At 49.0% G+C, this 17,503-nt stretch overlaps 1 protein-coding gene across 1 annotated transcript in view; it reads right to left on the bottom strand.

Moving 5' to 3' along the window:
• Positions 1-17,503, bottom strand: part of RNPEPL1 (arginyl aminopeptidase like 1) — a 422,807-nt gene that overhangs the window by 255,279 nt on the left and 150,025 nt on the right. The window contains exon 6 of the mRNA XM_069618841.1: positions 3,458-3,571. Coding sequence (XP_069474942.1) covers positions 3,458-3,571 — 114 coding nt within the window. The remainder of the gene's footprint in view (positions 1-3,457; positions 3,572-17,503) is intronic.

Raw genomic sequence — 17,503 nt, 5'->3', positions numbered from 1 at the left:
TTTTGAAGCATAGGCCTTTCCCCAGCTGTCTAGGAATGTTAAAGGACATTTGTACCGCGCACTATCACCACGTGAGTGGTCCCCTGGCGCTCTGGCAGTTCTGAAAGAGGAGGGGAGTTTGAGTTAGTGGGAGGAAGCAGGAAAAGTGCAAGAGAGCAGTGATGTGCTGTTGGTGGTCTCAGCCCGGTGGGTCCGTTGGCTGGGCTGGGGGTGTTTGCGTTTGGTAGTCGTTGTGTGCTGTTGTGCAAGACTATGTGCGTTTTTGTTTTGTTGTTGCAGTGTAGTGAAGTTTGTGCGGTTTGTTGTGCTGTAGGTTTGGTTTGGAGTTTGAGAGGTGTATGCAGAACCTTATATGCCAGTCAGACCTGGATCAGGACAGAGCCGCATCAGGGCAAACCACGCAAGCCGAGCGCCTCAGTTCGGGATAGAGATGCAAACTAACCAACCCTACTAACAATTTCCCTTTCCTTACTCCTCTGGCCCCCACCTCTAACATGCTCTCTCATAGCTCCCCTTATCCTCCCTTCATACTCCTGTGGCCAGTGCGCCTGCCAATATCAACCTCTCAGGGCGGGCAAAGTGTTGGTGGGATTGTCTGGGGTAGTTGACTCAGTCTCCGTGCGTGCCGCCTGTGTTCCAGTCTATCCGGTGTCGCCCATCCAGGTGCCGTGGGAGTTACCCTCTCGGGTCGGGGATGTCCGTCTCCTTTCTGGTTTAGTCATCCTTTTTCCGGTTTCCAGATTTAGTCTGTGGTGTTGAAGAGCAAGGTTTTTAGTGATTTCCTGAATTTTAGGTGATCTTCAATGTTTCTTATTTCTTTTGGGATGTTGTTCCAGGTTTTTGCAGCTAAGTGGTAGAAGGAGGTGCCTCCAAGTTTTTTCTTAAGGTATGGTTTGAGTTCCAGGCGGATTTCGTTGCTTGATCGGAGGGGTCTCGTTGGTTTGTAGACTGTTATATCTCAAACTTAGCTGTGTTTATATCTGCCTTTTTGTGAAACCTAGGCCTTTCTCCCACTGTCATGGAGTCTCACCCTCTTCACCCCAGAATCAGAAGGGAACGAGTAAGAATCATAACTTCTGGCAGAAACAGGAAGCCCAGCGAAAGACCTACAATCCATTGCTTAAACCTCTGCCAACTCATGGGCGGAGGAGGGACATTTTGGACCTCATGCACACACAATACCAAGCTTACAGAGGAATTCCACAGTAGGCAGGAACCCCCCGCTAGAAGTCAAGGGATCGACCCATAACTTTCCTAACCATCTCCAACCTTACGGCAGGGGGAAAAACACCTCCACGACCCATGTCCACATACCGCTAGACTTCTACAGAAGATAATTACGACACCGCAACGTACCGACCGACTAGGATGCCAAACAATATCAAAGCACACAGGATGGTCATAGATGCCAACCACAGAAACCAAAGCAAAGAGGTAACAAAAAAAACCTGCAAACCCAATACTAAAACCCAATTTTCCCACAAACTCTCCTACATAATCTTAGACGACCACATCTCTGCACAACAAACCGCGCATACTTTACCACACTGCAACAACATACAAACACGACCATGCACAACAGCACATAGGAATTGCTCAGACTCAAAAATTGCATCTAAGCTCCACGAACGGTGCAGAACTGAAGCTGCCAACAGATCATATCTCACTTTCCTTTTCCCACTGCATCCTACTAACCGCTCCCACAGCCTGCTTGTTTCACACCATCCTTTTTCAGATCCGCCAGAGTGCCATGGGACCACTCCGGGGGTGATAATGCATGGTACAAGTAACCTTAATCATTAACATTTTAATAATACTTCAGTTCCACTTCTAAAATACTTACCAAATTGTAGCCATTACCATATGCAGTAATGACATGCATTACTTACCATAATATGATTTCCGATGATTGCATCTACTTAGATTCACATGCTGTGCTTATAGTCTGACATCTAGGAGGTAATCGCAGAGTATTGCATCTTTCTTTCAAAGATCGAAAAAAGACGTCGACATGGGCTTGATTAACACTATCCCCAACGTGAAGTGTAGTGTACCCAAAATTCCTCGCATGTCGAGGTCGCTCTGGTTGTGTTTTTTCTGCCGTGAGGGAGCCTTATGGTCTGCGTGTGCGAGTACAGAAGAGAGTAGGTGTAAGAAGTCTTATTCCTTCTACACCACAAGGGGAGGAAGGATGGGCGATTGTGAATCTAAGCAGATATAATCATCAGAAATGCTATTACGGTAAGTAGTGTATGTCTTCGGATGCTTGCGAATCAGCTTAGAATAACATGCTGTGCATAGACTAGCGAGCAGTACCAAGAGATGGTGGTGGGATGTGTGAAGGAACAGTAGCAAAGGGATGTCTTAGCACTGCTTGTCCCACCCGAGAGTCAGACCTACAGTTTGCATCTAGGAAGTAGTGTTGTGTAAAGGTGTGTACATAACTCCAGGTTGCTGCTTTACAAATGGACTCAAGAGGAACATTTGCAATAAATACTAGGGTAGCCCCTGTGCCCTCGAGGTGTGTAGGGCAGATCTCTCTTGGCAAGAGAGAAACAGTGTGATGCAGTTCACGATCCACTTTGAGATGGCCAATTTAGAGACAGGATCCCCCTTCTCTACCAGCTGACACTGAAACGAAGAACTGGTTTGTTTTTCTTGGTGGCTTTGTCTTTATTGACAGATATACCCCCAATGGAGAAAGTAGACCAACATCTTCAGGAAGAACGTCAGGTTAACTAGCAGACTGGACTTTTAGTCCCTAGTCTTCTGTGGTGGTCTCTCACTTTTTCGATGCCAAAAAAGGAGACTTGCATATTTGTATAGACTTTGCAGCAATTACCTCACTAAACTCTGCCTTTGATTTGGGTTGCGTCGGATCAAGTTTGCAAAGTCAAGACCGATGTCCGTTATATGGATAGAGAAAAGTGACTGATTGCTGCCTTTCATACAAAAGTTGGACTTTGAGTACCTTGAAATGCCCAGTCAAAATTAGAAAAAAGAAACTTCACATTGCCAGAGAGTTCACGAGTTGCATCATTCCTCCCGACTCATTTATGATCCTACTGGGGAATACGGCAATACTTCAATGTCCTGTTCCACAAACCATAAAAAAACATTCACATTTTTAGCAATTTTTCAAGTGTTTTATACAACATTTGTCAAAGCAATTAACAATGGTACTCTTGAAAGTTGTGAAATTAAAATATTCAAAAAAAAAATGAAGTGGCTCTCTGCCTACTTAAGCCTGGGGCATTAGGTCAGAGAAGGGGCTATGCTGAGGTGTTAAACCTTCATTTAATTACAACCATAAACGCTTGCACTTCAGGCTGCCCAGCTTCCACCGCCAATATAGCCTTTTGAAGAGATTGGGGTTGTAGGTCACACTAACACCATTAGTGAGCATGTGGGTCAATGGCAGGGTGGTTCAAGATTCAGTTTTGGCGAGAGAAGGTACCTGGTTCAAGCTTGACTTGAAGTTTGCTGACTGGTGTGTCATCTCCCAGGAGTTTCATTTGGCGGTGCAGGGCATCAAGGCGAAAAGCAGTTTCCAGACATGTGAAAGATCCACCTGGAGCAGAAGGGGGAACAAAGGGAAAGATTCCACATTTGTGAAGAGAAAAACACAATCGACTGAAAACATACACAGCTTAGCAGGCAGGCTTGCAGCAAATACTGCTATAAATGCAAACATGCAGAGCTGTGTTCTGCCAAAAATGCTGCGACTTGCAAGTACTTAGAATACCTTTCATGACATGCTTACCAGGAGGGCTTCATCTGTTTTAACCTCCCTTCCATGATCATCCCACAACCACTCTCCATCACAGAAGATCATCGATCATCAGCTCCACAATGTTTGTGTAAGTGACAGAGGTGTGCTATACAAATACCACCAAACAGAACGCATATGTGAATAGAGTTTAGGGCTATACTAAACAGGTATTACCTACATACAATGATTCAGGGGCAACACAGATGGGCTCTCCTCCCAAATATGCACCGACAGGGAAGGAATGCTCAGAAGGACTCAGTGAAGCGATGCAGCAAATATATTTGCGGTAGCGGCCGTGTAGTTATGGTTAAGTTGCTAAACTCATAGGAAGAGCACTTTTTCAGCAGTTTATAACTTCGCTCCCCGTGGACAAATCCACACCAAACTTTGCAAACCAAGTATATGGGCCGCTCTGAATTTTTCGGGAACTTTGGTGAGGTTTGGTGCGGGGGGGTGGGGTAGAGTTATAGGGGGGTCCCATTTTATTTTTTTCAATTAGACTAAATGGGGAAAAACTGTGTGCACGGCTATAGCCCGAACGGCTGGACGGATTTTCACCACATTTTCACAAGGAGCGGTGGCTTGGGGCAGAAAGCGTGCTTTAGTGTGTTCGTGTTGCAATCGGACCAGCAATTATTTTGCTAAACAGTGAAATGTATGTCCCAAAAAATTCGTGATATCTGGGTCCGCTCTGCAGACCCATTTCCCTGTTCGCTCCGCAGCCTGAGTGTCATTGGCCTGCGGTACACAGTGCTGTCTGCGAACAGTGGACGCGGCCGGTGGGAGGAAAGAGTGCTGTGCGCCAAAGGTTTCGGGAAACGCCGCCAAAGTGTATCAGACAGTGTTGCAGTGTGTGTGGCAAGGGTCTACAGTACTGTGTGCATGGCTGGGCCTTTTGTACGTAACAGTGTATGTATATTCAAAACAGTCATATGTGGAAACGCTCCCGCGTCCTATTTCCCTGTTCACAGCTCAGCCAACAGTTTGCTTGCCCTACAGTGTGCGGTGACGGGATGTGTGAACAGTGTTCCAGGTCAGCGGCTTGTTGTATCGGAAGACAATGCGGTGGGAAAAGGATTTGAAAGTAGCAGTGCACGGCATCCGATGGTGGGAAGGAGGTATGGAAAGGGTGCAAGAGTGTGAGAACCTTCACGTGACATCTATCCATATATACAAGACGACGGTGGTGTCACAGCGGTGTCCGGCTCATTTGCTGAAGGGGAGTGCATTGCACGACACATGATGATGTACAAATGGCGTGTACTATGGTGTGTTGTGTGAGTAAGTCGGTAGGCCCTTGGCTACGTGCCTGCAGCCGTCCAACAGAAAATGATGTGCACTGGTTCAAAAGGGAAGTGCACTGGGTCAAAGTAGGTGCCACATTGCTGCTCTTTGTGTCTCATTTGGCTGCAGCGCAAACAATGTTGGTTGCATGTAGCATACATACGGAAGAGGTCCCAGTGCAAATATTTCTTGTATATGCTTGTGTAGTGTCCATTGCACAGATTGCCAAGTGTTGCCACGCAGTATGCACCATTGCTTCTATGCGCATACTGCAGTGGTGGAAGCAGGATGAAAGCGGTGTTGGCTGCCTGGTTTGGTTGTCATGCTTGTAATGGTTTCTGACTGAAAGTGGGTAGCGGTGCACAACACACTGGTATGTTGCTGCATTACGGTAAGTGGAACACGTGTCGTTGCGTCTCTGCTTTATGGTGTGGCGGTTGGGTGGAAGTGCTGATGCGTATGTTGGCTTTGCGATAATTAGCATATGCGTAACTGGTCGCCTGTATGGCTCTGTTATGATGTGGCACTGTGGCCTAGACCTATAGGCCTCAATCACAGCCTCCACATTATAATACAGCAATGCAGTTCTTACTGTGCATGCTTCTGGAGTTGGTGAGTAGCACACAATGGTTACGGAGGACATTGTGCACTTGGTGGAACGGCAGAAGTGAGCTGGTATGCGTACATTAGCCTATGGTACACCTGATTGCCCCAGTTGCACAATAGGGAGCCACATCTCACCATTTGCATTTGTAATGGGTAGGCCCTTATAAGACCCTTCCTTGACAAAGCCTTTCACCACGTTGCGCCACGGATTTCAGGCTTTGAGAACTCGCAATGTTTTTTAGGCAATGCGCATGCGATTATATTAATTGCTATGGACCACACACTTTGGTTAAGGAGTGTGCTCCAAGCGGTACGCCCCTTTTCCGCACCGTCATTTTGGCGCGGGCGATTTCACATCCATTCCGCCGCAGTGCCCATTTTGGCATGCCCTTTTCGGGGCGAAAGCCATTTCGGCGCAGTTATTTTGCCACGTCTCGCACTCATGCCAAATAAGATCACAGGACTGCACTGCAACAAACTTCACCACCTCCCAGTTGCGTTGATTTTCTTTTCATTATATTAAATTACATTTTTTTAAAACAGAGCCTTGCACCCTGGTCTGCCAGAGTTCAAGGCCCAGCATGTAACCACCAGGCCACAATGGCTTGGTGCTTCTCGGGGCATAAATTTCATACTTGGCCTATAATTTAAGATGTTCAATGATTGAAGGCTAGCTATGAAAATTGTGAGAATCCATACAATAACATCGTTGTAGCATAATGGTTAAGTGCTGCATCTCGAACCCCTGATGTCAGTGTTCAGCATAAATGTGATTTTATTTTTATTTCCTTTTATCGGTTTTATAATGTTGCCCAGAGACGGTGTAGCCCTCTTTTTGAATGTATGTGCAGTGGAGGTTGGGTGGGGGCGGGGGGGGGGGAGGGAGAATTGTGCATGCGGTGTGCATTTGCTTGTGTGCATATCTGAGCATTTAAACATGTGAGGTGTGTGAGGGGCGGCGTGTCAGAGGGAGAATTCTCATTCTATGGCTAATTTCCCTTACCTATAGAGTCCCCGAGAAGCTTTCCTGGATTTGAAGGGTTGGTTTCCTTTTACCTGCTAAGAGTGAGACTCTTGTTCCCACTCTTTTAGGCCTTTTTGCTGTGTGTGTGTTCTAGGCTATTTCTGTGTTTAATGCCTATGGGATCTTTCTCAACCCCATAGGAAGCATCTTTATTCACATGTGTTACACAGCACCCTCAGTGCAGTGACATAGGGGTGTCGTAGCGACCCCCAAACAGACTCCATACCCTGGGACCGACTACTGTCTCCCAGGGCATGTAAAGTCACCATTGACTTTACAAGTCAAATCCTATGAACTAAACCAGGACAACCCATCTTACTACGGAGGTACTGGAAGGGGTTAATCGTTTTTCCCCTTTGTTCATTTTCGAGAGGGTACCATACATTCCCGCTCTCCAAAGTTTCTGGCTGGTGGCAGTGGTTACTACCATAAATATTCGACCTGAATATTTCCCTATGGGATTTTCCCATTGTTCGAGGCTACCACTTTTTCTGACAGCCTCTAACATACCGCTGGTGTATTTTAATATTAACTTTACTGTGGCAGGTTTTTATTGCCAGAACTTTAATATAACTTCTTTCTCGTGTCTTCCCCTAAACTCCTAACCCAGGTTGGGGATCCTTTGTTCGTCCTTTTGGTGGGCTTCGGCTGAGAAGCCCTCCTTTCGGCGCCAGTGAGTCTGGGGTTTCTCCATTGTGTGGGAGGAGGAGTAGGACCCCTGGACAGGGTTGCCTCAGCAACCCATGTCACACTCTACCCTGATAGGCTGGAGGGTCTCCTGCCAAGATGACCACTCCACTGTGTGAGTGACAGCTAGGCTGTATGAATGGGGATCTTTTTGCATAAAAGCAGGGTCCTGAGGACTGGAAGAGCAAGACGTCGCCACTGGAACTAAGAAGCCAAAAAAGAGAGAAGCCAAAGACATCTGCAACGACTGAACCACCGGTGAAGCCCTGCTGCAGCGTCTCGCCACTTTTCTCCACACGACGAGAGAAGATCTTCACCTGCAAGAGCCTTCTTCCCTTGAGCTGATGGGGCCAACCAGTTTGCCAATCACCTTACCAGACCTGCCTTGGTCGAATCTCCCGTACCCTGTACTTTGAGGCCGGATAGCCGGGCACCAGTCCACCCGTGCCGCGATTTAAAGGAGCGTACCTTTTATTCGTCGGGCAGCACCGCAGCTGGTTTCATCCCTGGGTAGTGCAGTAACTCGAACCTTCCTCCACGACGAGAGCCTCTCTTCCTCTGCTGGATCACCCGAACTGCAGAAACTACCAGGAACAACCGCCACCGCAGGAGCCACTTCTTCATTTTAAGGTACATTGTTCCGCCAGGACGCCCTTTCTTCGCGGTAGCACTAAAAGGTGTTTTAAATCCTTTACCTACCTGTTGGGTTGGCCGCCCCTCCCTCTTAACATTGTCTTTTCAATGTCTGCATCCACCTTTTCCACTTCGCTAACCAAAGTGGTGACTGCAGCTACAAGACGATTTTGCTCCTGGGCCCTTGCCCTGTACCAACTGACTTTGGGACAGGCCTGTGGACTCTGGTCACATTTATTAGATCTACCTTTTTTAGATTGATTCTCAGCTAGACCTGTGGGGTGCACCTATTTCTTTTAACTACCCTTTCCTTCCCATTTTTAACCCTTATGAAATGCCGTTTTGCTCAGTTTTCATTTAAGTATTGCCTAAACTGATGCACTGCCTTGCTTAAACTGGTCCACAAACTTATGGGAAGTGTTGCTGGGGTGTGTAAGAACCTATTTCTATATAACTTGTGCTTTCCCTCCCTTGTGAGGAATTGTTAGAGGATCCCTTGTGTGTAGTTGTCACTGTGCCGTTTTGCTCAGTTTTCACTCTGATTCACTTGGTCTACAATTTAACTTGGCCGTGTGTATATTTTTCCTTTGACTTAATTTTACTTGCTTGATGACTGTGATACATGTGTTTTATCTAGAAGTTTGTAAAATAAATATATAACTACTTTTTACTACAAAGCTTTGGTCAGTGTGTCCTTGTGCCATAGTACTGAAAGCCTATTGTGTAAACCCTGAATACTGCTCATCTCCCTTTTGAGAAGTCTGACTGCTCAGCCACAGCTACCAACTAAATCTTTGTGGTACAGACTGATACCAAAAGGGGATTTATTGCGCTCACCTGTAGTCCTAATCTTGTGTAGTGCTCCCTAAGGGAACTGCACAGGATTCTGCCTAACAGCGTGTCAGAGGGGGCAGCGTGTCAGAGGGGGCAGCGTGTCAGTGTGGGGTGAAAAAGGGGTTTGAGGGGGGGCGAGAGGGGTGTGTGTGTGTGTGAGAGAGGGGGGGTGTGTGAGAGAGGGTGTGTGAGGGGTGAGGTGAGTGGGTGCATGTCTCCATATAAAATTCGGAAGATGCCTATCCAGTTATTCTTTTTCTTATTTTTTTCTTATTTTTTAATTTTGTGACTTGCAGTTGTGTTTTGTCCATCAAGTATCCTGTACTTCAAGTCCAGGCCCCTCTACAAGTTGAGAGGGGCCTGATGCAAAGGCTTGAAGGCCCCCCCCACCCATGAGCCTCGTCAGCACCACGTTGAGATCCCACGCCGGGGCAGGCGCCTTCACCGGCGGGAGCAATCAAAACAGTCCTTTGAGAAACTCCTTGACTAGTCGGTGGGACCAAAGAGGACTGTTCTGGAGACCAGGTGTAGCGGGAAATAGCCGCCAGATGCACTTTGATAGAGGCGTGCGCCACCCCCACCTTGGCCAAGGACAAAAAGTACGAAAGAATCTGCGGGGCGGCCGTGACCATCAGAGGGTTCTTTTGCATCCGGCAGCAAGGACTGGTAGAACTTCTGGCGAATTTCTGCTATTTGGAATTCATTGCCGTCGTAAACAGATCGATCTGGTTCTGCTCCAATTCAGGAAAAGGCAGTCCACTTGATCCTGTCAAAGTTCCCACTCATGGCAGGAGCGCAGCTCCCTGCTGAGGGAGTCTGCAATGGTGTTCTTGACTCCCACCAGGTGAAAAGGGATGAGGAACATCTCTTGGGTGATGGCCCAGTGCCACAAGTGCTGTGCCTCTCTGGAGAGCGCTGCAGATCTGGTGCCCCCCCCCCCCTGCTTCCTGATGTAGAGCATTGTGGTGTTATGGTCTGTGAAGACCCTCACCACTGTGCGCTTGAGGGACGGAAGGAACGAGTAGAAGGCCCAGAACACCCCCCGCAGCTCCAGGGCATTGATGTGGAGATCCATCTCCTCTGGCAGCCACAGTCTCTGGCATGGAGACATCCAGTGTGGGCTCCCAAGCCCTCCAGGGAAGCGCCCATGGTGACCGTCTCCTGATACGGGGGCTCTGGAAACCTGTGCCCCGGCATTGTTTGAGCACACGCACCACCACCTCATCACTCAACGGAACTCCTCGCCTAGAGCAATCTGGTCTGCAAAGCTTCCGGACACCTGGATCCAACGAGCGTCCAGTAGTTCCTGAAGGAGTGCCATCCGCAACCAGCAGAACCAGATCAGGTAGATGCACAACATCATGCCGAGCAGCGACTTGATGGTTCGCACCGTGGCAGTCTTCAGTGCCAACAGCCATTGCACCTTGCCCAGCAGGGCCGCTATCCTCTCTTCTGAGGGAGCCACCAGGCAAGAGACCGTGTTGAGCGTGGCCCCCAGGAACAGCGCGTTGGAGAACCCCAGATCCATCAGCAGCCGGACGATCCGGATGAGCCAGTCGCGGTACGGGTACACGTGTATCCCCTGTAGACACAGAGGCCGCCACTGGTGCCAGGCACTTTGCAAACACCCTGGGCGCCGACTTCAGTATGGAGGGGAGGGCCTTGAATTGGTAGTGCCTTCCCTGTATTATGAAGCACAGGAGCCATCGATGCTTCTCATGAATTGGGACGTGGCAGTACGTGTCCACCAGATCCAGCAACCTCAAGAAGTCTTCCTCTTCCAGTTGGCCGAGCACGTGCAGCAACGTGACCATCCTTTGGGACTTTAGGTATTTGCTGAGAAACCGCAGGTCTAGACAGGGCCTCCAGCCCCCGGTCTGCTTTACTAAAAAGTATCTGGAGTAGACTCCAGTTGCTTTGGAACCAGCTCTATCGCCCCTTTTCTGATCATGTCCCATACTTCCTGCAGGAGCAGAGGGATGTGCTGCTCCTGTCGGGCCACTGGAGGTATCCACTGTCAATTCTAGAGTGTCCGGCCTCCCACTGGGGTGCATGTATAGGGGCCCGACGTTTTGGCCATTTCAATCTTGCTTCGGGCCTGCGTGCCACCTTGGGAGCGACGTCAGCCACCTCCACCGAAAGCCTTGAAACAGCCCGTGTAGGCCTCCTGGATTGTGGACTGCGAGGCTTGACGGTACAAAGAGGACCCTCTGCCAAAACCCCTTGATAATCTGTCAGACTTCCCATCAGATGCACAAGAGGATGGGCAGTGTTGAAAAGTGCCCAAGGCACGGGCCATCTCAGTGTCCGTCTTGATGGCCTGCAATGACTCGTCAACGGCCTTCCCAAAGAGGTTGTTCCCGTCAAAGGGCATACGTCCAGAAGCCTCTGCACTTCCTGATGAAAGTTGGTGGCTTTCAACTAGCCACTGTCCGTTCAGGGCCACCACGATGGCATGGTCCGATGCCAACTCCCCCTCCTGGAGGATGAAAAGGGCCTTGACCCGCTTGTCTGGTAGGAACTCCAGCAGTGAGGCCATGTTATACCACAGCTCACTGTCATATCTGGCCAGGATTGCAAGGGCATTGGCCGCCTTGACTGTTGACGCCGCAAAGTAAATTACTTTTCTTCGCTATTCGTAGAAACCGAGGACAAACACGAGGGGTTAGAAGACTTCTTCCTTGCTGCCACCAAGACCAGAGTCCAGGGAAGGCTGTGAACGTAGGCACTTGGGTGCACACTCAGGCAGCAAGTATTTTTTCTCTAGCCGGTGCTGGGGCTGGGTTGCTCATCAAAGACAGGCCCTCCTCTCAAACATCGTCCAGGAGAGGCACTGCCAAGATGGTCTTCCTCTTGGCCTCACATCATTGATACAGGAAACCTTCCTTTTTGGGGTCAATTGGAAGTGTTCAGAAGCTCTGGTGAGCATGGCATGGAACAACCCCACCTTGTCCGGGGGAGGAAGCCCTTGGCTTAGGCAAACCGCCCGCCGTGGCAATGTCAACCAGGTCTGGCGCAGTCGTGTCTGTCCCAGTCTCTCTGGGAGGGGTGGGGTCAGCCAGGGGGGGAGGGGAGATTGGTTGGGCACGTTTGGTGTTTGATGCTGCAGCGTAGGGTGCCTCTTTTTCGATGGAGGTTGGTCCCGGACCACCGGGTTCATGGCCGGCAGTGTCGTCAACATCCGCTTCGGAATCTTAGACACCGGAGTGTGCAGGTTCGAAAGGATGTCCAGCGATGCATCCCTCCGAGGGGTCGGGCGGTAGGCTTACTGGGCCCCGTGCCGTCGTCGTTGGCAGGTGTGTCGTCGTCACCTCTGTCGTCGTAGTCCCCATCGGGATTTTCGCCGTGTCTCATGTCCTCCTGGGCCGAGGAAGAAATATCCATGCCCTGGAGTACGGTTGAGGGCTCCTCTTTCCCAAGCCCCCATTTTGCATCCTGAGAAGTCGGGTTCAGGCTCAGGGACGGCATCCTCCTCTCTGGTGTCTTCTCCACCGGCTTGGTCGATGCCTCCAGTCTCGGGGCCAAGGAATACTCTGGTCACTGCCAGGGCTACCTTAGCTGGGTCAGCCCCCTTGGCCTTCGAGAGGGCGGCCGCCACCAACTCTATTGTCTACATGGTGGGTGGTCATAATTTCGAAAAAAAAATGTCGACAAAAAAATGCCTAAAAAAAAAGTCGACTTTCGTTTTTTTTAATTATATATTTATTTTAGGGGTTCGGGAGTTAAAAAAAAAGGGACAAATTAAAAAAAAAAAAAAAAGGGGGGTTGGGGGGGGAACCCCCCATTAAAAAAAAAAAATGCATTGAAAAAAAGTCGACATTTTTTTTTCGACATTTTTTTTCGATATTTTGACGTTCGACATTTTTGTTGTCGAAATTATGACTATAAACCGTCTACATCACCTGGGCCTTCTGGCATAGGTCGGGTTTGTCTTTTCCTGCGCCTTCGTCTTCTCTTGCAGCTTCGCCGAGTTACCCGATTTCCTCTTCAAGGAGGAGCTGGAGCGATAGATGCAGATGGTGAAGATGCGCATGCCCTGCCCGTCATGGGACCCTCTTGCACGGCGCCCCCAACGGAAACAGACTTGCTGTGCTTGGCCTCGTCTTGGGCCCCCACGGATAGAGCGCCCTCAAAGGACTTCGAAGCCCACTCATCGGACCGGAGGTCTTGGGCAAGGCATGCTCCTGCTTTCCGCATGGGGAAGAGACCTTGGACTGAGCCACACCGCCAGCCTACTGTGACACTCCTTCACGTTATGTTTTGAGAACCCGAAGCAGATTTTGCAATCAGCTTCCCTGATCCGGATGGAGACAGAGGCACTGCAGGTGTTTGTAACTCTACAGTCAGCAGCTGGAGCAGAGCTTGAAAAGGGAGCTTCCCTCTTTCTCCTTTGACATGGTGTGGAGTAGGCCTTGTGTCCTTGTAGAATCTTCGATGAAACTGCGACAATTTTTGCCCTTGAGGTGCGTTAAAATTCACAGAGAAACTGATCCCTGCTAGCCGGCTGATGTAGAGAACACATGCTATCAAATATATCTTCCAGCAGATTGCGCCAACCAGGAAGGACATAACACACCTGAAAGGATAGCAACTGCAAACCTGGCTGCCACAACTGGACCATTATTACCTAGGGGAGCTGGTCTACTTGAACAATTTTGTTCGTCAATAGAACAGTCCCAGGTTTCAAGGTCCATATGAGGTGTTCTGTATGCCTCATTCCGTACACGTGATGGAGTTACGATATTGGGTGCATCTTTCGGATGTCTGAAGAGCACCCCAGACAACTGCATTACAAAAGGTCAATTGACGGATCAAGCACATGACTGATGAAGAAGACGTTTAATAAAAGATCCATGCCAGAGTGGAATGTAGTATCACACCCCTGATTTTCCTTCTTTCATTTTTTATGGTTCTTTTATTTGTTCTTTTTTCAATGTTTTGATTTTTGAAAGTCTAGAACCCGGTCAGCCCTGGTGGGAAAAGGATCTCTTTCACACTCTTGGTAACCTTTTTTCTCCTCTCCAGGGATAAGCAAGGATGCCTGGCCGATGTGTTAAAACCTCCCAGTTACGTGGGGATAATAAACAATGCAATTCGTTCTAGGAATTCTGCATTATCCTTTCTTGGTAGACCGATGATTATATTGTTTTGAGTGACACAGACCATGGTTGTCAGAGTGTATGAAGGTATGTCTGTTATATGGGGTGGCCATATAAAGGGGGGAATGGACAGTTACATATAAAGGAACATATTATGAATAGATTTATGAACAATGGTATTAATAGGTCTATGATCAATACGAATTAAACAATGTCTCACTTTTTGCCAGCCACCCACACAGATTTTCTTAGACTCCCCCTCCCCTCCTGCTTTAAACGGAGGGGGAGAGGGCAGAGAGGCGAAGCCGAGCAGGGAAGGCCGTGAGGAAAGGCCTCCCATGCTCTTATCAGCTCTTTGCTGCTCGTCTGCCGTCTGCCAGAAATCTATGCCGCACTCCGGAGGTAAGAGCCAGAACCACAACTCACCTCGCTCATAACCATGCCTGCATAGTAGATTCATCAGATTACGCACCCGCACGCTGCAGGCCACCCTCTACTCCCATCCCCTACCCACGAACACCCGCAATGCCCGGCTAAGTTCGCGCACCTCACCGCCCTCGCCATATCTGATCACTGCAAGACTCATCCGCCCAAAGCCTACAGCGTCGATTAATACAGACAATAAAGCAGACAATAAAGTACTGTACCACATCCACAGGTGTGCCACAACCGTACTAAACTTGTCACCACTTGTGCCCACTTCTACGGAAAGTGAGCCCCCCAGTGTAAAATTTGTGGTTAGCAATTCTTCTACCACCATTTTGAATGCTACTGTGCCAAATGTTTTACAACCTGTGTCCACCACTTTTGAAACTAGGCCCCCCCAGTGTAAAATCTGTGGTTAGCAATTCTTCTACCACCATTTTGAATGCTACTGTGCCAAATGTTTTACAACCTGTGTCCACCACTTCTGAAACTAGGCCCCCCAGTGTAAAATCTGTGGTTAGCAATTCTTCTACCACCATTTTGAATGCTACTGTGCCAAATGTTTTACAACCTGTGTCCACCACTTCTGAAACTAGGCCCCCCAGTGTAAAATCTGTGGTTAGCAATTCTTCTACCACCATTTTGAATGCTACTGTGCCAAATGTTTTACAACCTGTGTCCACCACTTCTGAAACTAGGCCCCCCAGTGTAAAATCTGTGGTTAGCAATTCTTCTACCACCATTTTGAATGCTACTGTGCCAAATGTTTTACCACCTATGTCCACCCACTCCCCAGCCACTACCGAACCCCATCTTAAATGCGCCATGATTAACGCCAGATCCATCAATGCCCACACTTTAGACATCCACGACCTCCTAACCACCCATGACCTCGATCTACTCATGATTTCTGAAACATGGCTTCACGATGCATCTGGCCCGGCACTCACCCTCGCACTACCGCCTGGATATTCCATCACCAGACAAGATCGGCTATCCAAAGGGGGAGGTGTAGCAATTATTGCCAAAGACTGCTTTTCTATCAGGAAAGTAGAGAAATCCCTGCACAACAGTGACTACCTCCAAGTCAAAATTAACCTATCTCCCCAACGTACCATTGCTGTCCACATTGTCTACCGCCCCCCAGGCCCAACAGGTGACTTCCAAGCCTCTCTCATCCACCTCCTCTCTGACAACCTCAAGAAACAATCTCAAGCCATTCTCCTGGGGGATGTTAACCTAGGTCTCCTGGACAGGAAGGACCCAGCAGCCAAATCTCTTGACTCAGCCCTCAAGGCTCTGGGCTACAACAACACCATCTTTAGCCCAACCCACGCCCAGGGCAGAACACTTGACTGGATTGCGCAACATAACTGCCCACTCATCATCACTGGAAACCTTCCCACCCCATGGTCAGACCACCACATCATCACCTTCAGCATCCTCACCACCTGCTCCACCACCCCCCCACCCCAACCACTGCCACCCTGCCTCGCCAGAAGCTCCTGCCAACTCACTAAGGAAAGGCTACTGCCTTTCCTCCAAGGCCCAGCCTTCAGACCCCCTTTCTCCACAGACCCAGAAACACTCGCAACAGCCTACGAAGCTGCCATCAAAGCAGCCATTAACTCCATTGCCCCCCTTAAACACCGCAAAGCCAAACCCACCACCCATTCCAACTCCTGGTTCACCCCAGACCTCCTCGCACTCCGCACTCAAAAAAAGGATGCCCTCACTCAGTGGCAAATGTCTCATTCTGACAAAGACAAGATGACTTTTAAATCATGCTCCACTAGATATAAAAAAGCAATCACCCTAGCTAAGGCCAAATCCTTTGAATCCAGAATCTCTGAAGCCCAATCCAGCACTAAAGAAATCTTTGCCATTTTCAGGGAGCTAGAGACACCCGCGCCTGCCCCCCAGAACTTCACCAAAGACAAGGCCTGGTGTGATGATATACAAGCAGCCATGAAAAATAAACTGAGTCTGCTCCAAAACAAAATACTAGCCACCAAGCAAGCCCTACCCAACACACACACCCCTGTCCCACCACCTGCCCCGGACACCCCCCAACCCTTTTCATTCAAACCCATTCTAGAAAAAGACATCACCAACATAATGAGGAACATCAAACCCTCCAATTGCAAAGGTGATGTATGCCCAGCCACCATTATCAAAGACTGCGCCGAAGCATTAGCTCCCTTCCTTATAGCCTTTGTAAACGCCTCCTTTGCTACAGGGAAAGTCCCTGCCTCCCTCAAGGAAGCCTGGGTCCGCCCTCTCCTAAAAAAACCCACCCTTGACCCCACCTCCCCCAACAACTATAGACCCATCACCACTGTCCCCTTCCTCCTCAAAATACTGGACAAAGCAGCATACCTGCAGGTTCAACATTTCATTGAAGAGAACAAACTCCTAGGACTCCGACAATCAGGCTTCCGCCCCAGACACGGGACCGAAACTGCCCTACTTGACCTGAAAAACCAAATGGACGATGCCAGAGACATGGGCAAACCAGCACTTCTCCTACTTCTTGATCTATCCGCGGCTTTCGACCTCGTGGATCATGACGTCCTATGCCACCACCTCTCCTCTACGGCCAAATTTTCCCCTGAAGCCACAGCATGGATCACTTCCTTCTTACAAGACAGAACCATGCAAGTATTCTCGGACCTAGCATCCGCCTCACCTACTATCATACTCTGTGGTGTGCCCCAAGGCTCCTGCCTCTCACCCACCCTCTACAACATCTTCACACGACCCCTTTTTCTCATCCTTGACGCCATGGGCATTTCATACACCAACTACGCTGATGACACACAGATCCTCCTCACCCTCACTGGCAACTATGACACTGACTCCATGACCCTCAACAACCTCTACAACACCATCCAAGCCTGGATGGCAGACAATGGACTATGCCTCAACTCAGACAAGACTGAACTCCTCCTGGTAGGCTCACCCGACACGCTGAAAAATCTAGACTCCCAGTTCAGTCACTTCACCATAGACTCCATCAAAATACCTGTCTCAGAATCAGTCAAAACACTTGGCGTCTACTTAGATTCCAACCTATCCATGGTTAAACAAGTCAACGCTATAGCCTCTGCAGCTGCATATCATGCCAAACTAATCAAC

This window comes from Ambystoma mexicanum, chromosome 10, assembly GCF_040938575.1.
Source record: "Ambystoma mexicanum isolate Mex_15411 chromosome 10, UKY_AmexF1_1, whole genome shotgun sequence".
Lineage (NCBI taxonomy): Eukaryota > Metazoa > Chordata > Amphibia > Caudata > Ambystomatidae > Ambystoma > Ambystoma mexicanum.
Note: the sequence above shows the minus strand (reverse complement) of the source record. Positions and strands in the feature narration are given on the sequence as shown.